Genomic DNA, 26,410 nt, shown 5'->3' with positions numbered 1-26,410 from the left:
TGCCTTCTCCTTCACCCCTACCTTAGCACATATAGGGCCCGATTCTATTGTTCTTATTGACTAGTTGGGGGATTTAGGGTATTACTCTACCTGTGTAAGAATGGAAGAAACATTTTCATCATTAACTAGCCATTCCAACCTCATAGAGGAATCCTACAACACCAACTATATATCGTGTTATAACTGTATAACAACCAGTACAGTATAGGCAGAACACATGATCAAGTCGACCTAGTGCTCTCTTGGGCAAAGAAAAGAACAAATATGGGTTTCTTTGCATGACACGTCTCTGCTGTCCTGTATTTAGCAGCATATCCCACTTCTCAGTTCTGCTCATGCATTACAGGTAGAGAGAGAAAAGCACCACCACAAGGAGCAAACAGACTTAGTAAGATGGAAGCTGCATGAGGATCACTACCATGAAGAGATAGGGAAAAGAAGGAGAGATGAAGGGACTGCAGGGAGAAAGGAAGGGAAAAGGATGGAATGTTGGAAGGGGAATGAAAAAGAATTAAAAGGATGAAGGGGAGGGAAGGGTTCGGGAAAGAGTTTGGCAATCTGTGTGGCACTTAGTGGCGTTGGGATGCTGAGAGGTATGCTGTGATCATGGAGAAACCTTGGATTCATAAAGTGCACTAGGTATCCCAGGCACTATATATTTTTTTAATGGATGATGAATTAATATGTATTTTATTTAGCATGAACTTTTCTCCTTTAATAATAAGTAATAACAACTTTGCTCTTTTGTGGTGCATTTTGTCTGAGGAACTCAAAGAATTTTATAACCATTAATTTAGTCTCAACACCCCCAAAAAGGAGGGTAAGTACTAATACCCCCATTTTAACAATGGGTGAACTCAGGTATAAGTGCACCACAGCTTGTCTAAGCTCATGTAAGAAACCAGTGGTAGAACCATGAATAGACTCCAGTCACGATTCCCACTCCGCTGTTTTTATTGATAAATAACATTCCCTTCCTTCATTAATCAAACCATTTTAAAACTCCCAGGAAAATTGACTTAGTTTCCCTAGATTAAACTCCAGAGTTGCAGTTGCAATTTTTAAAAAAAGCTTTATAATGCAAGTACTGTACAATGTGCAATAAACTTTGTGAAAATTCACATTACCTCCATGGTGGGGGGCCACATTGATATTTCCTGAGGCCGATGGTTCCAGGAATCTGCTTGATCCAAAAGAGATGCCTGGCCAGGATAAATGCTGCCTGCCATGGCTGGTATCCCATGAGAACCAGGATAGCCAGAGACCTATAAAAAGAAAATGCTTGATGATCGTATTAAGGCCCCCAGTTAAGCTCCTCTATGTTTGATGATTCTCCCTCATGTATCCAAAACAGAGAGCATAATAAATGCCTCATGGCAGGATATTAAGTCAATGAAAAAAAAAAAAAGAAAAAGAAAAAAAGAAAATGTAGAGAACCAGAAGAAGAGTCAGCAATTCAAGCTAAAATATGACGTACTCTCAAATACTGCTTTAACAAACCACGTTTATTGGGTTAGAACTAGTGTCCACAACTAGTGTTAAAAGTTATGTTTTAATCCTAGTAGCAGAGGACATCAAAATCCCTTAATGAACAAAAACATATCCATCAGTACATTTTCAACATAAGGAATTACACACACAGCTCTCATTAATGTTAACAGGAATTGTGCACATATCTCCCTATAAACTATGCTAAAAATGTACCCCCTAGTGTATGTTACAAGCTTAAATCCTGAGTGACAGCACGTAATTATCATAGCTGCAGGATGGCCTGACGAAATTCCTTCTCTATAGAAAAATCAAAGAAATTTTAATGAGACTGAAGTGTGCTCATTTTAAAAAATGCTGCTTCAGTCAGGGTGCTCTGCAGCTTTGAGCAAATCTAAAAATTCTGAAACAGCTCCATGGCAGAAGATGCTTTAAATTTACTTTGATGGTACAAGACCAAAGTTAAACAGGCAAGTATACTATGCGTTAACATTTGGAGAGGGCTATCAACTTGAGAGAACTTGAAATGCTTCTAAGAACTCACTGGAGAACACAGCATGAACAAGGCCAAGGTAATCAGACCACTTAATCCTATTTTGACATGCAAGTGACTTTGTTAGCCAAGTGTAAATTGTCACATGCATGTTACATGCACACTGAACTTCCTTGATAAATATGAGAAAAAGTTTATTACTGTAGTTTTAATTGACTGGAGAGTCAGACAAACAGTTGACTTGCTTGCCATTTGGAATCAACCTACCAGACTCAATTCTGGTCTTACACTGGTGTAAATCAGAAGTATGTCTATTGAACTCAGTGGAGTCTATTGACCTCAATGAACTCAAACTGGTGCACACATGAGAAAGACACCCACTACATGCAAGTGGATGATAAACTATTTTAAAACAGCAGGCACAAAGATAATATTTTACCTGGTAATGATTGGGCGGTACCATATGCTGTGGACTAGGATAAAACCCTTCACTGGATCTTGGACTGGGATAACCAGGTCTGCTGGGCTATAAATATAAAAGAGTGCACTTTTTAAAGAGAACAATCATATAAATAAAATACAACAATCAAAGTAATTTATTTTCAGGAAAGGCAAATTTTCTCATACTGCTAAACTTACACGAGATGCTTCATGAAAGCAAGCTTCAAAATGTAAGCAAAAAGGATTGTAGGAAACATAACAGAGTTGAGTGAATAATTCATTCAATGAATTTTGCCTCTTTTTCTGTTTGCAAACAGTTTAGGCTAGTCTCACATTTAATATTCAAAATTATTTGCTGAACAATTTCTATTAATAACTCTTGTTCTGTAGGTTCTTTGAGAGTAGCTGATTGTGAATATCCAATAACCCGAACTATGGGTTGGTTCTGAGAGGACACACTATTAAAGCATAATAATTAAAATCAGGTCTCAGATGTGAATGCTCACGTTTCCAAGTTCACAATCGGCTTCCTGCCAGTATTTGCCAACACTTCCCATGTATTTTGGCGAATGCTCCTGACAGTTAACTCCTTTGCTAGGATAGTGGTCTAAAGTACAGGTAAAGCACAGAAAAGTCTAAACACAGGTAAAGCAAACTGAATTATTTATTGGAATGAATATTCACAGAAATTATCCTGAGAGACTCCCTGAGCTCTAATTGTTAATGTCCAATCCAGCGAAGCAGCTAGAAATGTCTCCCATTAGAACGGACAGCAGCATTAACTATAGCTGGCACCTAGCAAGTGGCCACAAAACCCCTTGGCTGGCTATTAGATAACTGATCCCTTTCCTCTTTAGGATTAGTTGCAACACTTCCTGTAACTGTACATCGTCTGGTCAATCATGAAAAAGTGAAAGATTTCAGAGGGTAATATTATACACTGTAATGTGAAAAGAAGCTTGCTATTCTTTATTGGCATCTAAGAGTGTATGATTTTGCTGGAATCTGTTTATCTGTGGCCACCAAATGGTGGAGATATTGCTAGAGCGACATATATAATGCCACATATATAAAGAGAATAACTTGAACAGGAACAAAAATGATCTAAACCCCTCAAATAGAAAATGATGCACAATACCGTGGGTATCAGATTTCAAAATCAGCATACTTGATCAGGTCCCAAAGCTCATAAAATCACTGTTCTCAAAGGCGTTAATGATGTGCTTTTCTAACAGTTGTAATTCTTCATTCATTACATTAAAAAAAAGCATTTAGTCCACTCAGATTAAGCCTTAGAAGGCAAAATTTAATCTCTTCATCAAACAATCTTTTAAATTATTAACCACCATTGTTATTATGGGTCATGCAATTTATTTCCTTTGCCAATGTATATATTACTGACTATTTAAGCACTAAATCATGACAGTTAGGCCAGGTCTACATTACAGACCTATGTCAGTATAACTATGTCACTCAGAGGGGTAAAAAATCCACACCCCTGACTGTAACCCCCTGTGTAGATAGCAGTACGTCAACGGGAGGGCTTCTACTGTCAACACAACTACTATCTTTTGGGGAGGTGGATTAACTATGCCAATGGGAGAGCTCTCATAGGAACATCTTCACTTAAGAGCTGCAGCAGTGTTTTAACTGTAGACCTTCCCCCAATCTTAGTTGATTAAATAGGTCAATGGGGTATTTTGAATTAATTTTAGAACAAAAAGTTCAAATCATTTTTCCATGGGCTATGTTTCTTGTCCTGTTGACCCTATTAAAGTGCAGAAGTGGGGCTCACAACTCTCTCAGCCAACAAGCTGAAGATGGTTTAAAAAAAAAAAAAGACCCCATCTTTTGCCAGGACTGTTTATGGATGCATGTGGCAGAAACAGCAGCTGCTGGCTTCAGGTTTTCATGGTCAAGTAGCTGGTTAAGACACAGCCAATATTTGGCACTGGGATGATGATGAAAGTCTGAACTCAAGGAGAAGCTAGTCAAAACATTTGTGCTCAATGGCTCCAATGAGGAGACACGGACGATAGTGGACTTTGGGGCTACTCAGCACCTTGCAGGATTAGACTTCAAGACTGCACGGCAGTGGTGTCCAGATGGATAACAGATAGACCAACCAATGAAAATACAAAAAAAAAAAAAAAAAAATACTTAAGGATCCTTTAAACTATAAAAGGGAAACCTTCAGAGAGAAATCGTAACAGTCTCTTCAGAATAAGGTAAAAATGTAATGAACTCATTTCTATCCACTCACTATTATGGTATAAACTTTACTTTATGATTGTCAGGGATCTTACTAGCTATTAATTTACAAGAAATAACATAGACAGAAAGAAAGGGGGAAAATGTTTAGCCCTAGGCGAAACAATTTAATGGCAAACCATTCTAGTCTTTTTCAAGTTACATGACCATGAGAAAAGAGAGAAACAAGAGAAAGGTTTGTACAATATTGGCTAACAGTCTGACCCAACACCACAAAACTGCAATACAAATCAGCTGTACTAACTCAGCCTATGGAAAGCTGGGTCCTTAAAGTGAAATCCATCTAAAATAGCGTAAAATTAGTTAAGTGTCATCATTAGCAACAGATCACCAAACAGGGTATGAGAAGGGAGCCATCTGGCTTCTCTCATCATTGAACAATATTTAACAGGTTAATGAACTAAAATCATAATATTGTTGAATGTAAAGTATGTGTTAAAAAAAAGTTGGCTACCTTGGGAGGGGCTTCATCTGATCCTCCTGAATCCCAGGACACTGTGACTTGTCGCCTTGATTCCATTCTCATTCGTTCTTCTTGCTGCAGCTTCTCTTCCTCCAGTATTGTACTAAGGAGAAAATAAAAGTTACACTGAAGATAAGTAATATTCTGGTTCAGTGTCTAATAGACGCTATCTCCAAATTTCTTTCAAACTCCCAGATTAATAGATCCTAGCCCACAGACTGACAGGAATATACAAGACAAATAAGGCTGCTTTTAAATAGGGAGAGGGCTGGTATGGTTTCATAAAACTAATACTAGGGGAAAATACCTTTGCAAAATTAGCAACTGAAACACAACAATCTTGATCTGCAAAGACATATGGTAACGAAAGACATTTTTAGAAAATTATGGGTGATCCTGTAGAAGAGTTTTTCACATGTGAACATTTCTTTTGATCTAGTGGCACAAGGCATAATTATACTGAGAAATCCCAAGAGGCAATTAATCAAGCACATACTTGCAAACATTTATTTTTCATATGGAAATATTCTATTGCATCTCTGCAAAGGTATAAAACAAACTGCAGATATAATCTTTATGGAAGCATGAAAATCTTTCAGTTCTATTAACAAATTAAAAAAAGAAAATCTTAAATACTATGACTTATTACATTTCAACTTAACTAGGAACACATTTAACAGACTAATTCAGCCAAACAGAAATGTGATGGCATTTACTCAGACTCTTACTATTCAGGCCAAAAGATACAATTTCATCAAAATACAAAACACTTGTAAAACTAGCTTGATACTTACCACTGTTCTGACTATCACAGACTATTTGAAGTTCAACATAATACTGCTGCCTCCACAGTAGCCTCCTCCCCGTTCTGCTATGTGGATTATTAATCTTGGATATTTGCCATTTTAAAAATACTTAGAATGCAGCTTTCATATAGGAGTTAAAAATTTGCTAGAGCTGCATGCTACATAGATTCTTCAGGGTTCTGAGTAGGTCTGACTGTTTTCGTATCAACCTCTCCAGAATGACAAACTAATCAATCTTGTAAAGGAGCAATTCCCCTGTGTTTACCACTGTTCAGTTTCTAATAAGGAAGCTCATTCAAAGTTTTTAATCTCCTGGTTTAGTCCACTAAAAACCACTCAGAATTACACATGCAGAGGATGAGATCAGTTGCAGTAGTCCATTCTAATTTGGGAACTTTCTTGCTCATTTCAAAAATAAATTCTGCTTGACTGGACACTAAAACTCTGCCTTTTCTCTTTCAGCCAAAAACAGAAAATACCTAATCTAGTCTAACAGCAACAGAAGTGGATTTAAAATATGCTGCTGCTATTTCAATCCATCGCTGCTGAAATAAAACACACAAATGTCAGAACAAAATATACTTTGGAAAATCTGATAAAGAACTTGTTAATAGCAATTCTGATACAACTGTTGCAGAAGGAAAACTCAAGCTAGGGTAGCCCAACAGATGGAATGTAGCGAGACAATCCTCCTATTCCCTTCTTCCTTCATGAAGCACAAGGACATCACAACGTAAAAAAAAAAAAAATCCTTTCCTGAAACTATCAAAAACCACCAGTAGCTTTGTGTTTAGGGCCAGGTTCATATTTCAGATGCTGGATACACCGCTGAGCAGCTTGAGAAATCAGTCTCTATGCACCCATAACCATGAATAGCAGATGATGATTTTTCAAGACACGTGCCATGTCTCCAAGTTAAAAAAGTGAATGCTTTGTGTGTAATATACTTGAAGAGGTTTGTAACAGAGCCTTTGAGTCAGTGGGCTGATTCTCTAATACTAGCAAATGGAATGGAGACATATCAGACATTTAGACATGGATGATGTCAAAAATTTGTGCCACAGGTTTAATGTTGTGGAACACCCAGCTCCTAACTCCAAAAAGGGAATCTAACATTCTCATCTTGTCTGCCTGTCTAGCTATGTGTCACGTTCATCATCTTGCTATCTGAGTAACGGACATTTACTAAGTCCAAAAAGATGGAGTGGGAATGCCACACATAGACATAAATGACGTGTTTTTCATAACATAGGCTAAGCCTCTTGCCTCACGACCCCAACTCAGTCCAGTGAGATATTTCTTAGTCCTTGTCATAAAGAGGCGTCGACCCCCTTACCAAAACATCCTGGGACCATTCTAGCTAAAGACTGATCACATGAAATAGAGCTCGCACTTGGATGCCTGGACTCCCCACTAGAAAAAATGAATATAAAATGGAAATGCCACTGGGAAGTTTTAAACTGCTGAAAGCAGAGAGTATAAATAACTCACAAAAACGTCTTTGTTTTTACAATGGGAAGACCAACCCATAGATGGAGTAAATCAAGAGATATTTTTGACCTTCTCTCAGTACAGCTGCTTGAGTACTCTGAGCAGTTAGACAGACGTCAGAGAAGGTCAGGAAAGTCAGATCTAGGCATATTTTCCCAAACTACACATATTTTTAGCCACAGTAAGGACAGATGCATTTCTATTCATATAATTTCCCAGCCATTTCTTAAGGCAATGCCATCAAACTTAACATTTTTCTAGGAAGGTTTAGATGCGTGATTTACATTTATTAAATGGTTTACTTAACTTGAGAAATAAATTTAACTTTACTTACAAAGAGCCCGTTTCTGGAACATCTCACTAAAAAGAAAACAGTTACCAATAGTTTCCACACAAGAGTTATCTGAGATCCTGCACGGTTTTCTTTTACTTAAGAAAAAAAAGTAATTCTAGTATCTCAGATATCACTGTGTGGAAACTGATGATAAATGCTGACATTTTAATGGCAACTTCTCTCTTTCTAAGAAATTTGTCAGTGTAGCATCTAGATGACAAACTCAACAAATACAAGAAGCACTTTCTCAAATGTATGTCACCATATTCTCTACCCTGCCCTCATTTTATTCCTGTTTCCCAAGGGGATCATTCCTAATGGAGGTCTTTAAAGGAAAACACAGTTTAGTGGGGTAGATAAAAATCAATGATTTAAAATTTTTTTTTAAAACTCAGATTTGTATTTAAATCTGATTTTTGAAATTTGAATTAAATACTTCAAAAACTAAACATTTCAAATTACATTTGAAATTATGACAACCAATGCCCTAAAGTTATTATAATCTACTGAAATGATTTAAATTAAATAAAAATAATATTCAAAAAGTACATGTTTGCTGCCAAAGTTTTTAACAGAAGTCAAACCACTGACTTGCTAAGCACCTGGACCCATCGTTTTTTGAAGGGCTAATCCAGTTTTTTGACAGCAGTAGCCTCCTCTGCAGGTCCAGAAAGACTATTTTCTTCAGTTTATTTAATTAGTTTGAGGATCCTGGCCACGGCGACCAGAAACAATGAGTTAAATTCACTAACTACAGATAATACTTCCTTTGTTTAATAAGTCATTTTTAAATGCAAATCATGTTTTCATAAAAAACATTTTTCTTATACATCCTGCATTTAAGGTAGTTTTAAACCATTTTAAAAAATGCTGCTCTTTGCATTCTAATTGAATTCCAATTTCTATCCAAATAGAGCATGACAGAAATCTGGAGTAACTAAATAATCCTCTCGTAAATAAGAAATACATCATTCACCAATTTCTGACATAATAAAAAATGGAAAAATTAAGAATCTGAATAAATGTATGGTAAAGTACATACTTTCTTAAATAAATGTGTACAGATATACTGTATCCTCCTGGTGTAATGAGCTCTTATCCCATATGGAGGATGTGGGGGGAGGTTCGAAAGCTGATAGAGTAGAATACAGCCAGAGAACCATTTGGAGATTCTCTGGGTGGCGATGGTGTGCCCTGACTCTTTCTGCTACGGTGACAAACAGCCTTGGTTTTGTTCTCTGTAGGTAGAAAACCAAGGCCTGCCGAACATCGAGGGAGTGAAGTCTTGGTTCCTCTGTGGAAACGTGGGGTTTTGGGAAGAACATAGGTAAGCAATGGATTGGTTAAGGTGAAATTCTGAAACTACTTTAGGGGTGAATTTGGGGTGTAGATGTAAAGAAACCTTATCCTTACGGAATACAATGTACGGAGGATCTGTCACTATCACTCCAAGTTAACAGACCCTTCTCGCTGAGGTGATGGCCACAAGAAAAACAACCTTAATAGAAAGGAGGGACATGGAGCAAGTAGCTAAAGGTCTTCTGAGTATTGAGAGAACAAGGTTCAGGTCCCACTGGGGAGTAGGCTTCTGTGTAGGAGGGAAAGTTTGATTAGGCCTTTCCAGAATCTATCAGTCAGTGGATGTGTGAAGACTGAGTAGCCCTGAGAAGGTGGATGGTATGTGCTGATCACTGCCAAGTGGACTCTCAAGGAGCTGATGGACAAACCTGATGTCTTCAAAGATAGGATATAGTCCAAGATGAGAGGAATATCTGTAGTCTCAGGAAGAATGCCTCTTTGTTGTGCCCAAGAAGAGAAGTGCTTCCATTTAGCTAGATAACATTTTCTAATAGAGTCCTTTCTACTATTGGAGACAGTTGTGTAACATTGTCGGACATTGTAAGGACATGGTGAGAATGGATGAATTGAAGAAAGGACTCATATGCTTTCTGTACTGCTCACAACTCCACGATATTGATACGCATCCTGGCCTCTCAAGATGTCCAAACACCCTGTGCTGTGTGACTGTTCATGTGGGCTGACCCACCTAATAGGGATGCATCCAGAATGATGGTCCTGTCCAGGGAGAAAGAGAAAGCCTATGTAACAACTGCAGATTGGAGGTCAGTCCTCACTATCAGTTTGCCCTCGTCTATCAGAGTTTCAAAATGTGCTGTCTTGTTGCGGAAGGCTGTCAGTAAACTCTGAAAACTTGGTATAGTTTAGGAAATGGTATTTAGACAGTAGCACCTGGTAACTGGCTATCCTGAACTGGAGGCTGGATGATGGAGAAGATTTCTCTTCCCAGCAGATCCAAGTGTTTGCCCTCTTTGTCAGCAGGAGAAGACCAGGGATGTCGTCGTCTAGCTCTTTCAGAAATGGCATGGACCACTAGTGAAGTGGGAGCAGAGTGAAAAAACAAAAATTCCACACCCTTAGCCCGCACATAATAAAGCTTCCTCACCCCTTTGGGGGTAGGAGTGCAGGTGGCAATTGTCCTAGCTGGCTCCAGTGTGGCTTCATTAATGGGGAAAGCTATTCTTTTGGATCCGGAAGTGTGCAAGATGTCTACAAGTTTGTGCTAGGATCTCAAGCTCTCCAACAACTCTGCAGAGACAGTTCTGGAACTACCTGAAGTTATTGGTAGAGTCCTGTGTGGATACCAAATTTATATCTGCAGATGTGGATATAAATTTTGTATCCATGCAGGGCTCTAGTCATTGGGAGGTTGGGGGGCGGGGGATGTAGAAGTCACTGCTTCAGCTGGGGATGATGGCGGCAATCTTGCTGGTATGTACATGTTATAATTCTTGACGTCTGATTTGAGTCCATTTATTCTTTTACGTAGAGACTGTCCGGTTTGGCCAATGTACATGGCAGAGGGGCACTGACGGCACATGATGGCATATATCACATTGGTAGATGTTCAGGTGAATGAGTCTCTGATAGTGTGGCTGATGTGACATATGCCATCATGTGCCAGCAATGCCCCTCTGCCCTGTATATTGGCCAAACCGGACAGTCTTTACGTAAAAGAATAAATGGACACAAATCAGACGTCAAGAATTATAACATTCAAAAACCAGCCGGAGAACACTTCAATCTCTCTGGTCACTAGATTACAGACCTAAAAGTCACAATATTACAACAAAAAAACTTCAAAAACAGACTCCAATGAGAGACTGCTGAATTGGAATTAATTTGCACACTGGACACCATTAAATTAGGCTTGAATAAAGACTGGGAGTGGATGTGTCATTACACAAAGTAAAACTATTTCCCCATGTTTATTTCCCCCCCCCACACTGTTCCTCACACGTTCTTGTCAACTGCTGGAAATGGCCCATCTTGATTATCACTACAAAAGGTTTTTTTTCTCTCCTGCTGGTAATAGCTCACCTTAACTGATCACTCTCGTTATAGTGTGTATGGTAACACATATTGTTTCATGTTCTCTGTGCATATAAAATCGTCCTACTGTATTTTCCACTGCATGCATCCTATGAAGTGAACTGTAGTCCACGAAAGCTTATGCTCAAATAAATCTGTTAGTCTCTAAGGTGCCACAAGTACTCCTGTTCTTTTTGCAGGAATATTATGTCCACTGCATTCCCGCTATCCAACAAATCAGTTACCCTGTCAAAGAAGGAATCAAGCTGGTTTAGTGTGATTTGGTCTTAGTAAATCCATGCTCGCTGCTAGTGATCACCCCTTCATCCTCCAGGTATTCTCCAGCTGAATGTTTTATACATTGCTCTACTAGCTTCCCAGGTATTGAAGTCAGGCTGACTGGTCTATAATTCCTCAACTCCTCCTTTTCCCCCTTTTCAAAGACGGGCACTGCATTAGCCCTTCTCCAGTCTTCTAGGACCTCTCCTCTCATCCATAAGTTTGTAAATATTATTGCCAGTGGCTCTGAGATTTCTTCAGCTAATTCCTTCAGTACCGTCAGGTGAATAGCATCAGGGCCCGCTGATTTAATACATTCAAATTAGTCCAAAGATTTCTGAAGTGTTCTTTACTTATCTGCATCACTTCCCCTTTATTGTCTATGGTAACTTTGCTAGTCATCTGATCACGTTATTTTTTCTGACAAGACTGAAGCAAAGTAGGTATTGAGCAGCTGTGCCTTCGTATCATCTTCGGTTACCAGCTCACCTTCTCTACTGAGCAGCGGACCCATACCGTCCTTGATCCTTCTTTTTTGTCTGACACATTTGAAGAACCCCTTCTTGTTGTCTCTAACATTTCTTGCCAGCTGTAACTCATTCTTTGCCTTGGCCTTCCTGATTTGATCGGTACACGCTCATGCTATTCCCATGTATACTTCTTTGGTGACATGTCCCTCCTTCCACTTCCTGAGTGTATCCCTTTTGGTTTTTAGATAGCTAAAAAGCAACTTGTGCAGCCACATTGGCCTCCTGTAGCTTTTCTCATCTTACCTCTGTGTCGGAATAGCTCTACTATTACATCTTTTAAGAACTGCCAGTTCCCTTTGACTCCTTTTCTTCCTCATTGGTTTTTCCATTGGACCTTGCCTACTATTTCTCTGAGTCCACTGACATCTACCTTTCTGAAGTCCAGTGTCCTGGTTTTGCTGTCCTCATGTCCTCCTTTCCAAAGGATCTTGAATTCTATCAGATCACAATCACTTCCTCCCAAGTTTCCAACCACCTTTACGTTCACAACTAATTCATCCCTGTTGGTCAAAACCAGATCCAAAATGGAGGACCTGCTAGTTGTTGAAACAGAAAGCTCTCCCCTACACATGCTAAGAATTTACAGGACATATTATGTTTTGCTGCTACAGTCTTCCAGCAGATATCAGGGAAGTTAAAACCCCGCACTAATACTAGCTCACGCGTGATAACTAATCTTGTTAAATGCTTGTAGAATGACTCATCCACTTCTTTCTGATTTGGTGGTCTTTAATAGACCCCCCAATTGTAACATCTCTATAGTTTTTTTCCCTTGTTATTCTCCCTCAGAGACTCCCAGTAGGTCTGTCGCTCACTTCCCCTCGGACCTCGGAAAAAGTGTATACATTCTTGACGTACAGCGCAACACCTCCTCCTTTTTCCCCATACCTATCCTTTCGGAACAAGTTAGATCCTTCAATGCTGGTACGCCAATCCTGGGAGTTGTCCCACCAAGTCTCTGTTATGCCAATTAAGTCATAATTTTCTTCATAATTTCACGACTTCCAGTTCATACTCCTTACAGTTGTATATAGAAATCGAAGATATTTTGCAGACTGCCCTGTTGTTTTTCTTTTTGCCTTTTTAATGCCATTGTGATTTCTAGATCCTTCTCCAGAAATTCGCTGCTTCCCCTTGTCTTCGGTACTTAAGCCTAGATACGCATTGGCTGGATTAATTTGATTTCTCTGAAGTGGACTTTGAGGAACACTTAGTCTCATGCTTATGACAGTGCATCTTACCTTCCTGACAACACTCCACCATGAGGTTTGTGCGGGCAGATTCCCCACACCAGAGTCAGATGTTACAACAGGAGGTACATTCCTTGCTGAATCAGGCTGACACACAGAGGGGTTCCCTGGCCTGGGTCTGACTGGGGCCTTATGGTCTTCTCCATTAAGTATTTGCAGAGATGAAATTCCTGCCCTTCTTCAGTATGGCTGGGGAACGATGGGCAGATACTGCATCTTGCCGCAATGTGAGATTCCCCAAGGCAGTACAGGCAGCGCTGGTGGTCATCATTGACTGAGAAGGATTGCAGGCAGGAAGCACAGAATTTGAAGCTCAAAGTCCAGGGTGTAGCTTGCTACCTAAACAGGGTATGGGGGGAAGAGAGGGTCCCCTCGGGAGAATAATCTAATACAGTGGTTCTTAAAGCCGGTCCACCGCTTGTTCAGGGAAAGTCCCGGCGCACCAGACTGGTTTGTTTACCTGCCGCATCCGCAGGTTCGGCTGATTGCAGCTCCCACTGGCCATGGTTTGCCGCTCCAGGCCAATGGGGGCTGCGGGAAGGGCAGCCAGTACATCCCTTGGCCCTTGCCGCTTCCCGCAGCCCCCATTGGCCTGGAGCAGCGAACCGCGGCCAGTGGGAGCCGCAATCGGATGAACCTACGGACACGGCAGGTAAACAAACCAGTCCGGGGTGCTGGGGCTTTCCCTGAACAAGCGGCGGATTGGCGTTGAGAACCACTGATCTAATGCTAAATGGTACAAACTATTAAAATTGTTAAATTATTTACAAACTAGATGATTCTTATTTTTTAGAATGAAGCCAAAGCTGCAGACACTAAAGGTTCCAACCCAGATCATGTGGCGGTGAGAAGGAACTGGAGAGATTGTTGGTCCGCCCTGACTTTTACCTCCTTGGTTGAAGGCATGAGGTGAGCCAGGGTGCATGTGTGGACAGACAGACTACTTTCAAATTCTCTGGCTTCGGGCACGTGGTGTGCACGTGTAGCTTATAATCAGTGCTATTTCAGATGCAAGAGAAGAAAAGTATTTTCTTCACAAAGCAGTAGACTTCATCAAAATAAAGTGGAACACGGTGTCACTATAACATTGGCTCCAGAGTATAGAACTAACATGGCCCTCAGCTTCAAAAGCTAATCTGGAAGGTATCCAGAAGAGAGCAGCAACAGCACACACACAAAGAGCCAACAGGGAAATGGCTTGTTTTTGCAAGTTCATGGGAATGAGTTTTGAAACATGATCTTCTCTAATTGGCCGAGATTGTGTCACTGTAAGGAAATCAGCAACCTTAATGACTGGCATTGGCTGGCTGGCATTGTCTTTGTGGAGTGCAAAGCAGCTCTAGGGACCCTTGTGCAGCTGAAGGGCGACTCCTCAGTCAATTGCTGATCTGCCAGCAGCCAAAGGTTATCAATTCTGGAGCTGCAAGAGAGATCTTTCCCCCTACTGGCTGCTTCACATTGCTCAGCCCTGGCAGAGCAGCAGACTTCAACTCCACAACTCTCTCCTCTCAATTTAATCTCCATCGTAGCTGCAGTTTATCCTCTGGCACCTTTCCTCTGCCCTGGTCCTTAATTTCTCCTCCTTTCCCCATGTTTTCATGAGCTCTACTGACTTCTCACTTCCTGTAGTTCAGTGTCACTTCCTAAATCCCCACTTTCACAGTTCCTCTTAGCCCTGGTCTACACAAGGACTTTAGGTCGAATTTAGCAGCATTAAATCGATGTAAACCTGCACCCGTCCACACGATGAAGCCCTTTATTTCGACTTTAAGGGCTCTTAAAATTGATTTCCTTACTCCACCCCTGACAAGTGGATTAGCGCTTAAATCGGCCTTGCCGGCTAGAATTTGGGGTACTGTGGACACAATTGGACGGTATTGGCCTCCGGGAGCTATCCCAGAGTGCTCCATTGTGACCGCTCTGGACAGCGCTCTCAACTCAGATGCACTGGCCAGGTAGACAGGAAAAGAACCGCGAACTTTTGAATCTCATTTCCTCTTTGGCCAGCGTGGCAAGCTGCAGGTGACCATGCAGAGCTCATCAGCAGAGGTGACCATGATGGAGTCCCAGAATCGCAAAAGAGCTCCAGCATGGACCGAACGGGAGGTACGGGATTTGATCCCTGTATGGGGAGAAAGAAAAGGAGTACTTGTGGCACCTTAGAGACTAACCAATTTATTAGAGCATAAGCTTTCGTGAGCTACAGCTCACTTCATCAGATGCATATCGTGGAAACTGCAGCAGACTTTATATATACACAGAGAATATGAAACAATACCTCCTCCCACCCCACTGTCCTGCTGGTAATAGCTTATCTAAAGTGATTATCAGGTGGGCCATTTCCAGCACAAATCCAGGTTTTCTCACCCTCCACCCCCCCACACAAATTCACTCTCCTGCTGGTGATAGCCCATCCAAAATGACAACTCTTTACACAATGTGCATGACAATCAAGTTGGGCTATTTCCTGCACAAATCCAGGTTTTCTCACATCCCCCCACCCCCATACACACACAAACTCACTCTCCTGCTGGTAATAGCTCATCCAAACTGACCACTCTTCAAGTTTAAATCCAAGTTAAACCAGAACATCTGGGCGGGGGGGGGGGGAGGGTAGGAAAAAACAAGAGGAAACAGGCTACCTTGCATAATGACTTAGCCACTCCCAGTCTCTATTTAAGCCTAAATTAATAGTATCCAATTTGCAAATGAATTCCAATTCAGCAGTTTCTCGCTGGAGTCTGGATTTGAAGTTTTTTTGTTTTAAGATAGCGACCTTCATGTCTGTAATCACGTGACCAGAGAGATTGAAGTGTTCTCCGACTGGTTTATGAATGTTATAATTCTTGACATCTGATTTGTGTCCATTTATTCTTTTACGTAGAGACTGTCCAGTTTGACCAATGTACATGGCAGAGGGGCATTGCTGGCACATGATGGCATATATCACATTGGTGGATGTGCAGGTGAACGAGCCTCTGATAGTGTGGCTGATGTTATTAGGCCCTGTGATGGTGTCCCCTGAATAGATATGTGGGCACAATTGGCAACGGGCTTTGCCAGTCGGAAAACACTTCAATCTCTCTGGTCACGCAATTACAGACATGAAGGTCGCTATCTTAAAACAAAAAAACTTCAAATCCAGACTCCAGCGAGAAACTGCTGAATTGGAATTCATTTGCAAATTGGATACTATTAATTTAGGCTTAAATAGAGACTGGGAGTGGCTAAGTCATTATGCAAGGTAGCCTGTTTCCTCTTGTTTTTTCCTACCCTCCCCCGCCCGCCCAGATGTTCTGGTTTAACTTGGATTTAAACTTGAAGAGTGGTCAGTTTGGATGAGCTATTACCAGCAGGAGAGTGAGTTTGTGTGTGTATGGGGGTGGGGGGATGTGAGAAAACCTGGATTTGTGCAGGAAATAGCCCAACTTGATTGTCATGCACATTGTGTAAAGAGTTGTCATTTTGGATGGGCTATCACCAGCAGGAGAGTGAATTTGTGTGGGGGGGTGGAGGGTGAGAAAACCTGGATTTGTGCTGGAAATGGCCCACCTGATAATCACTTTAGATAAGCTATTACCAGCAGGACAGTGGGGTGGGAGGAGGTATTGTTTCATATTCTCTGTGTATATATAAAGTCTGCTGCAGTTTCCACGATATGCATCTGATGAAGTGAGCTGTAGCTCACGAAAGCTTATGCTCTAATAAATTGGTTAGTCTCTAAGGTGCCACAAGTACTCCTTTTCTTTTTGCGAATACAGACTAACACGGCTGTTACTCTGAAACCTGTCATTATGTATGGGTAGAGGAATCCGTGCTATCAGAACTACGTTCCAGTTTTCGAAATGCCAAAACCTTTGTCAAAATCTCCCAGGACATGAAGGACAGAGGCCATAACAGGGACCCGAAGCAGTGCCGTGTGAAACTGAAGGAGCTGAGACAAGCCTACCAGAAAACCATAGAGGCGAACGGCCGCTCCGGGTCAGAGCCCCAAACATGCCGCTTCTATGATGAGCTGCATGCCATTTTAGGGGGTTCAGCCACCACTACCCCAGCCGTGTTGTCTGACTCCTTCAATGGAGATGGAGGCAATACGGAAGCAGGTTTTGGGGACGAAGAAGATGATGATGATGATGATGATGAGGTTGTAGATAGCTCACAGCAAGCAAGCGGAGAAACCGGTTTTCCCGACAGCCAGGAACTGTTTCTCACCCTGGACCTGGAGCCAGTACCCCCCGAACCCACCCAAGGCTGCCTCCTGGACCCAGCAGGCAGAGAAGGGACCTCCGGTGAGTGTACCTTTTAAAATACTATACATGGTTTAAAAGCAAGCATGTGAAAGGATTACTTTGCCCTGGCATTCGCGGCTCTCCTGGATGTTCTCCCAAACCTTTGCAAAAGGTTTCTAGGGAGGGCAGCCTTATTGCGTCCTTCATGGTAGGACACTTTACCACTCCAGGCCAGTAACACGTACTCGGGAATCATTGTACAACAAAGCATTGCAGTGTATGTTTGCTGGCGTTCAAACAACATCCGTTCTTTATCTCTCTGTGTTATCCTCAGGAGAGTGAGATATAATTCATGGTCATCTGGTTGAAATAGAGTGCTTTCTTCAGGGGACACTCAGAGGAGCCCATTCCTGCTGGGCTGTTTGCCTGTGGCTAAACAGAAATGTTCCCCGCTGTTAGCCACAGGGAGGGGGGAGGGTTGAGGGGGTAGCCACGCGGTGGGGGGAGGCAAAATGCGACCTTTTAATGAAAGCACATGTGCTATGTATGTAATGTTAACAGCAAGGTTTACCCTGAAAGAGTGTAGCCACTGTTTTATAAAATGTGTCTTTTTAAATACCGCTGTCCCTTTTTTTTTCTCCACCAGCTGCATGTGTTTCAATGATCACAGGATCTTCTCCTTCCCAGAGGCTACTGAAGCTTAGAAAGAAAAAAAAACGCACTCGCGATGAAATGTTCTCCGAGCTCATGCTGTCCTCCCATACTGACAGAGCACAGACGAATGCGTGGAGGCAAATAATGTCAGAGTGCAGGAAAGCACAAAATGACCGAGAGGAGAGGTGGAGGGCTGAAGAGAGTAAGTGGCGGGCTGAAGCTCAAATGTGGCGGCAGCATGATGAGAGGAGGCAGGATTCAATGCTGAGGCTGCTGGAGGACCAAACCAGTATGCTCCAGTGTATGGTTGAGCTGCAACAAAGGCAGCTGGAGCACAGACTGTCACTACAGCCCCTGTGTAACCAACCGCCCTCCTCCCCAAGTTCCATAGCCTCCACACCCAGACGCCCAAGAACGCGGTGGGGGGGCCACCGGCCAACCAGCCACTCCGCCACAGAGGATTGCCCAAAAAAAAGAAGGCTGGCATTCAATAAATTTTAAAGTTGTAAACTTTTAAAGTGCTGTGTGGCATTTTCCTTCCCTCCTCCACCACCCCTCCTGGGCTATCTTGGTAGTCATCCCCCTATTTGTGTGATGAATGAATAACGAATGCATGACTGTGAAGCAGCAATGACTTTATTGCCTCTGCAAGCGGTGATCAAAGGGAGGAGGCGAGGGTGGTTAGCTTACAGGGAAGTAGAGTGAACCAAGGGGGGGGGGGTTCATCAAGGAGAAACAAACAGAACTTTCACACCGTAGCCTGGCCAGTCATGGAACTGGTTTTCAAAGCTTCTCTTATGCGTACCGCGCCCTCCTGTGCTCTTCTAACCGCCCTGGTGTCTGGCTGCGCGTAACCAGGAGCCAGGCGATTTGCCTCAACCTCCCACCCTGCCATAAACGTCTCCCCCTTACTCTCACAGACATTGTGGAGAACACAGCAAGCAGTAATAACAGTGGGAATATTGGTTTCGTTGAGGTCTAAGCGAGTCAGTAAACTGCGCCAGCACGCCTTTAAACATCCAAATGCACATTCTACCACCATTCTGCACTTGCTCATCCTGTAGTTGAACAGCTCCTGACTACTGTCCAGGCTGCCTGTGTACGGCTTCATGAGCCATGGGATTAAGGGGTAGGCTGGGTCCCCAAGGATACATATAGGCATTTCAACATCCCCAACAGTTATTTTCTGGTCTGGGAATAAAGTCCCTTCCTGCAGCTTTTGAAACAGACCAGAGTTCCTGAAAATGCGAGCGTCATGTACCTTTCCCGGCCATCCCATGTTGATGTTGGTGAAACGTCCCTTGTGATCCACCAGAGCTTGCAGCACTATCAAAAAGTACCCCTTGCGGTTTATGTACTCGGCGCAAGTGCTTGGTGCTCCGGTGCCAAGATAGGGATATGGGTTCCGTCTATGGCCCCACCACAGTTAGGGAATCCCATTGCAGCAAAGCCATCCACTATGACCTGCACATTTCCCAGGGTCACTACCCTTGAAATCAGCAGATCTTTGATTGCGTGGGCTACTTGCATCACAGCAGCCCCAACAGTAGATTTGTCCACTCCAAATTGATTCCCAACTGACCAGTATCCGTCTGGCTTTGCAAGCTTCCACAGGGCTATCGGCACTCGCTTCTCAACTGTGAGGTCTGCTCTCATCTTGGTATTCATGCACCTCAGGGCAGGGGAAAGCAAGTCACAAAGTTCCATGAAAGTGCCCTTACGCATGCGAAAGTTTCGCAGCCACTGGGAATCGTCCCAGATCTGCAACACTATGCAGTCCCACCAGTCTGTGTTTGTTTCCCGAGCCCAGAATCGGCGTTCCACAGCATGAACCTGCCCCATTAGCACCATGATGCATGCATTGGCAGGGCCCATGCTTTCAGAGAAATCTGTGTCCATGTCCTGACCACTCATGTGACCGCGCTGACGTCGCCTCCTCGCCCGGTATCACTTTGCCAGGTTCTGGTGCTGCATATACTGCTGGATAATGCGTGTGGTGTTTAATGTGCTCCTAATTGCCAAAGTGAGCTGAGCAGCCTCCATGCTTGCCTTGGTATGGCGTCCGCACAGAAAAAAGGCGCGGAACGATTGTCTGCCGTTGCTCTGACGGAGGGAGGGGCGACTGACGACACGGCTTACAGGGTTGGCTTCAGAGAGCTAAAATCAACAAAGGGGGTGGCTTTACATAAAGGAGTATTTCAGGCAGGACTTCACGGAGGGTTCCAATAAGAAATGGTGCACCTAAGTTATTGTTCTTATTGGAACAAGGAGGTTAGCCTGGCCTCTGATTGACACATGGCTAGATTTACCTCGCTGCACCTTCTCTGTGAGTGACTGCAGTGTGATCTAGAGGAATGAGTCCCCTAGACAGGGGAGGGGGGGAAGCAAATGAGTACAAAACAAATCTGGTCTATTTCTTGTTTTGATCCACTCCATCTATCTTTTACATCTTTGGCTGGCAGCAGACGGTGCAGAAGGACTGCATGCCATCCACATCTCATGGCTGCTCGGCAGAAGATGGTACAGTACGACTGCTAGCCATCCTCATCTCTTGCCTGCCCGGCAGAAGATGGTACAATACGACTGCTAGCCATCCTCATCTCTTGCCTGCCCGGCAAAGATGGTACAGTACGACTGCTAGCAATCCGTATCGCCTGCCTGCTCACCATAAGACGGTTCAATAGGACTGACTGCAGGACTAAAGAGAATGACCTGGTCAAGTCACTCCAAATTTAGTCCCTGCGCCCATGTCTGCCCAGGCGCTCCCAGCCGACGTGGCCAGGAGCACCTCGGACACGATGAGGACGGCTACCAGTCGTACTGCACTGTCTGCTGCCAGAAGGCAATGGGTTGCTGCTACTGTGTAGCAATGCCGTACCGCGTCTGCCAGCACCCAGGAGACATACGGTGACGGTTATCTGAGTGGGCTCCAGGCTTGCTGTGGTATGGCGTCTGCACAGGTAACTCAGGAAAAAAGGCGCGAAACGATTGTCTGCCCTTGCTTTCACGGAGGGAGGGAGGGAAGGGGGGCCTGACGATATGTACTCAGAACCACCCGCGACAATGTTTTAGCCCCATCAGGCATTGGGATCTCAACCCAGAATTCCAATGGGCAGCGGAGACTGCGGGAACTGTGAGATAGCCATCCACAGTGCGACGCTCCGGAAGTCGACTCTAGCCTCGGTACTGTGGAAGCACTCCACCGAGTTAATGCACTTAGAGCATTTTCTGTGGGGGGACACACACTCGAATATATAAAACAGATTTCTAAAAAAACGACTTCTATAAATTCGACCTTATTCCGTAGTGTAGACATACCCTTAGTCTTGGCCAGCTTCACTTCTCCCCTTACCCAAGGGATACTCTCTCAATTCTGGTCTACCAGACCATTGCCTTCTCTTTGTTCACATCATTTAAGACTCAGGTCTCATTCACATTGACAACAAGTTGTCAACAATACAATTTAATACACATACCTAAACTGTGTAACCATGTTATCTTCTTGTGTTATCTCCTTGCTGTAATTCTGGTTCATCAGTATTATCAGCACCACATCCCCTCCTTTCTCTGCTGTGAATGCCCACTCAAATAATATTATGACTGTAAGCTCCTTGGGGCAACGGCTATATTTGTCTACCAGTTATATAAAACCAGTGGTGCACTTTTGTGCACTGTAGTAGTAACAACAGGAGTGCTACTGTAGTTAGTCCATTGGCTACCCCTGGGGGAATTCTGCACACAATATTTTAAAATTCTGCAAATTTTATTTGTCAAAATAACACTACATAATCACCCCAGTTTCAATTATTTTGGTAATTTATTTCCAAATATCTGTCAGAAAATATGTCTGTAACAATACAGACACACAAAATTCCCCCAGGAGTAGGGCATTAAAGAAACCCCTATGACAAACCAGTTCCTGTTTCTCCGCTGCCCCCACCCCCAGGAGCCCAGCTGGGGGGCCAGACACCCACAGCCCCTCCTCCAAGTCCAGATGCGAGGCCCCTGCAGCCAATACACTAGAAACCCCCTCCCTCCCTGAGCCCAGACATGAGGGCCCCCCGCAGCCCAGATACCGCACCACCTCCCCCGCAGAGCCCACCGTGGCCCCCACATCCCAGACATGCCGCCACACACACCCCTCCCCGAGTAGGGTCGTGAGGTGTCTGGTTTTTGACCGGAACCCTCGGTTGAAAAGGGACCCTGGTGGCTTTAATGTTCGGGGGCCATTAAAAGTCCAGTCGGCAGTGCAGCAGGCTCCCTGTCTGCTCTAGGTGTGTGTGGCTCCTGGAAGTGGCTGCCAGGTTCCTGCAACCCTTAGATGCATGGGAGGCCAGGGAGGCTCTGTGTGCTGCCCCCTTGTGCCAGCTCTGCAGCTCTCACTGACTGGGAACTGTGACCAATGGGAGCTGCGGGGGTGACGCCTGCGGGTGTGAGGGCAGCACGTGGCTCCTCCCTTACTGCCCATGCATCTAGGGGCTGCAGGGACCTGGAAGCCACTTCCTGGGAGCCACGGTAAGTGCCACTGGGACCCCACACCTCAAACCCTCTCCCACACCACAACCTCACGTCCTCTCCCACCTCCAAACTCCCTCCCGCACCCCACTCCCCAACAGCAACCCCCCTGCCTCAGGCCCCCTCCTGCACTCCAAACCTCTCATTTCCAGCCCCAGAGTCCACACGCCCAGCCGAAGCCCTCACCCGCCCTGCACCCCAACCACCTGCCCCAGTCCAGAACCCCATCCTTCACCCCAAATCCCTCATCCCCAGCCCCACCCCAGAGTCCACACCCCCAGCTGGAGCCCGTACCCCCTCCCGCACGCAGAACCCCTCAGCCCCAGCCCAGACCCCACTCCTTCAACCCAAGCCCCTCATCACCAGCCCCACCCCAGAGCCTACCTCCCCAGCTAGAGTCCCCCCAACACCCTGTCCCAGCCCGGAGCCCTCTCCCACACCCCAAACCCCTCATCGCTGGCCCCACCCCAGAGCCTGCACCCCCAGTCAGAGCCCTCAGCCACCTCCTGCACACCAACCCCCCCCCCAATATGGCGAAAATGAGTGAGGGTGGGGGAGAGCAAGCAATGGAGGGAAAGGGGATGGAGCAAGCAGGGGTGGGGCCTCAGAGAAGGGGTGAGGCCGAGGTGTTCGGTTTTGTATGATTAGAAAGTTGGCAACCCTACCCCAGAGTCCAGCTGTGGCTCCCCAGAGACCAGACGTCCACCTCCTCCCTTCCGGAACCCAGCCGTGGCCTCCCCCACCAGCCCAGATACCCGTCCCCCTACTGCCCAGGGATCCAGAAGGAGAAACAGCCTGCTTCTGGGTCCCAGGCTTATGTGGCGTTTCCTGCACGCCACCGTCTGGAGCCTAGGGAACTGCAGCTGCTAGGAACTCTTTCCTCCCCGCCACAGTGTCTTCTGTGTGTGAGCTGGGCTCTGCCTGGTCCAGTGGCCCCTAGTGGCGGCAAGCAGCACTGCAGCCCATTTTTGTGGAGGAAAGGAAATTATGTGAAAAAAACATTAATTTCTGCAAAATTCTGCATTGCGCAGTGGCACAGAATTCCCTCAGGAGTAACTGGCAGCTGCTGGTATTTTTATTTGTCTTGATCTGCTGTAAGCAGGATTTGACAATACAACGGTTCAAGCACTGGCAGCTAGTTTACACAGGTCTTCCACTAATGGAGCTGCACCAGCAGTAGGGCAATAGTGGGATATTTCAAGAAAAAAGTGGTTACTTAAACACAGACAATGTCTTTTATACAAAAACAGAGTAGAAGAGAAACCCATACTATTCTGTGCTATTAAAATATTACAGAGATCAGGACAAAAGTTCTCCATTTAGCTAAGGGGAGGGATTCATAATTTATATTAGAATTCAGCATAGCTTATATTTTAATTGCTAATGTTTCACCCCGATCTATGCTTTCCTAACTTTTCATCCGATGAAGTGACCTGTAGCTCACGAAAGCTTATGCTCAAATAAATTTGTTAGTCTCTAAGGTGCCACAAGTCCCCCTTTTCTTTTAACTTTTCAGTGCTTGCAAAAGCTGGATTATGAAAATAAAATACACCACAAAACAGAACTTGGAGTTGAGAAGAAAAGCAACATTAAATTATCCAGCATTGAATTATTCACCAGAAGTTCTCAGATTTGTAGAGCTAATTTGAATATATAAAGTTTTAGACAGGATGTTTTGGATCAATTTAATAGAATCTTTGCAAACATTTTGGCAAGATTTACATATATATAAGTATCACTCTGCCACATACTTATTCTTTTGCATGCAGTGGTATATTAGTGAAAGGTTTTAGAAGTAAAAATATCGTAAAGATAAATGAAATAAAGTTCTTGAAAAATCAAATTTGGTTTCCAAGCTTATCTTGACTCAGGAAAACAAAGCAGACTACACTGTAAATGGGTTCTCAGTATGTATCATAAATAGGATAATTAATTTTCTTATTATACAAATAAACACCACTCTCATGATGCATCAGAGAATCACAAAGAGCTTTACAAACATAAAATTTATCCTTACAAAATCCCAGTAATATACCAGAAGTATCATCCCCATTTGACAGATGGAGAAAGTGAAATACAGGGTGGTTAAGTGATTAGCCAAAGGCCACAGACAGTTAACTTTGTAGCTGGAATTATAAGCACAGCTTGTATCTGAGGGAAAATAATTATTACGGCTTTATCAAACTCAAGAGAGTATATGTGACCCAAGCACCTGTTGGTGCCAATTGGCAGAGGGGATGCAGAGGATGTTACAGGGATCCCCTGGGTCAGATATATGCATAATAGTTCTCCCAAGGATGGCTTTAAGACTGCTACTTAAAGTCTGTCTCATGAAAGGAGGGCTACAGCCAAACGAGGTTGTAAAGTGCTGCAAGGATTTTGGGCGAGCCAAACTCTACAAGAGATGAGACTATCTAGTTAACTAAGTCTAGGCTCTAGAATGCATACTATGATTTTATTTGTAACCATTTGTTTCCAATACTTCTACTTGCTGTCACTTAACTCTCTTCGCTTCATTAAATAAACGTATACTTGATTTCACTATAAACGTAACTAAGTGCTGTGCATTCAGCAGAGAGGTGATCTGAGGTGGAATTGGCAAGCTGGGGTTTAGTGTTTCTTTGGAAGCAGCGAATCTATAAATATTGCAAGCATCCAGTGGACCAGGGGCTAGACACTCCAGGGAGGGAGGGGCTCGAGGATTGGAGTTTGCCTGTCACTAACCTCTAGAGAGACAGTGGGGCCTGCGAGGCCTAGAGGGGAGTACTTGTGTTTCCTGTGGACAGTGGAGTTCATAAATTTAAATATTCCAAGGCCAGAAGGGACAATTGCAATCATTTAGTCCAACCTCTTGTGTCCACAACACCGGCCAGAGAACTTCACCAAAATAATTCCTAGAGCATATTTTAAAGAAAAACATCCATTCCTGATTTAAAAATTGTCAGTGATGGAGAATCCACGATGACCCTTCATAAATTGTTCTCATAGACATGAAGGTCAGAAGGGACCATTATGATCATGTAGTCTGACCTCCTGCACAATGCAGGCCATAGAATCTCACCCACCCACTCCTGCAATAAACCTCTCACCTATGTCTGAGCTATTGAAGTCCTCAAATCATGGTTTGAAGACTTGAAGGTGCAGAGAATCCTCCAGCAAGTGACCTCTGCCCCATGCTACAGAGGAAGGCGAAAACCCCCCAGGGCCTCTTCCAATCTGCCCTGGAGGAAAATTCCTTCCCGACCCCAAATATGGTAATCAGCTGGACCCTGAGCATGTGGGCAAGATTCACCAGCCAGTTACCCAGGAAAGAATTCTCTGCAGTAACTCAGAACCCACCACATCTAACATCCCATCACAGGCCATTGGGCCTATTGAACATAAATAAAGATCAATTAATTGACAAAATCATGTTATCTGATCATACCATCTCCTCCATAAACTTATCGAGCTTAATCTTGAAGCCAGACAGGTCTTTTGCCCCCACTGCTTCCCTTGGAAGGCTGTTTCAGAACTTCACTCCTCTGATGGTCAGAAACCTTCATCTAATTTCAAGTCTAAACTTCCTGATGGCCAGTTTATATCCATTTGTTCTTGTGTCCACATTGGTACTGAGCTTAAATAATTCCTCTCCCTCCATGGTATTTATCCCTCTGATATATTTATAGAGAGCAATCATATCTCCCCTCAGCCTTCTTTTGGTTAGGCTAAACAACCCAAGTTCTTTGAGTCTCCTTTCATAAGACAGGTTTTCCATTCCTCGGATCATCCTAGTA

The 26,410-nt window shown here is 43.7% G+C and overlaps 1 protein-coding gene across 17 annotated transcripts in view; it reads right to left on the bottom strand.

Annotated features, from left to right (window-relative positions):
- PTK2 (protein tyrosine kinase 2) overlaps positions 1-26,410 on the bottom strand; it is a 377,029-nt gene that overhangs the window by 34,562 nt on the left and 316,057 nt on the right. For 15 of the 17 annotated variants that reach the window (XM_073330034.1, XM_073330030.1, XM_073330031.1 and 12 more), the window contains 3 exons: positions 5,148-5,259; positions 2,421-2,507; positions 1,128-1,265 (listed from right to left, as the gene is read on the bottom strand). In XM_073330034.1, coding sequence (XP_073186135.1) covers positions 1,128-1,265; positions 2,421-2,507; positions 5,148-5,259 — 337 coding nt within the window. Of the gene's footprint in view, positions 1-1,127; positions 1,266-2,420; positions 2,508-5,147; positions 5,260-5,463; positions 5,708-5,950; positions 7,341-26,410 lie in introns of those variants that run through there. The other 2 variants (XM_073330037.1, XM_073330036.1) reach the window with 2 other exon arrangements.

This window comes from Lepidochelys kempii, chromosome 2, assembly GCF_965140265.1.
Source record: "Lepidochelys kempii isolate rLepKem1 chromosome 2, rLepKem1.hap2, whole genome shotgun sequence".
NCBI lineage: Eukaryota > Metazoa > Chordata > Testudines > Cheloniidae > Lepidochelys > Lepidochelys kempii.
This window is presented reverse-complemented; position numbering and strand designations above follow the sequence as displayed.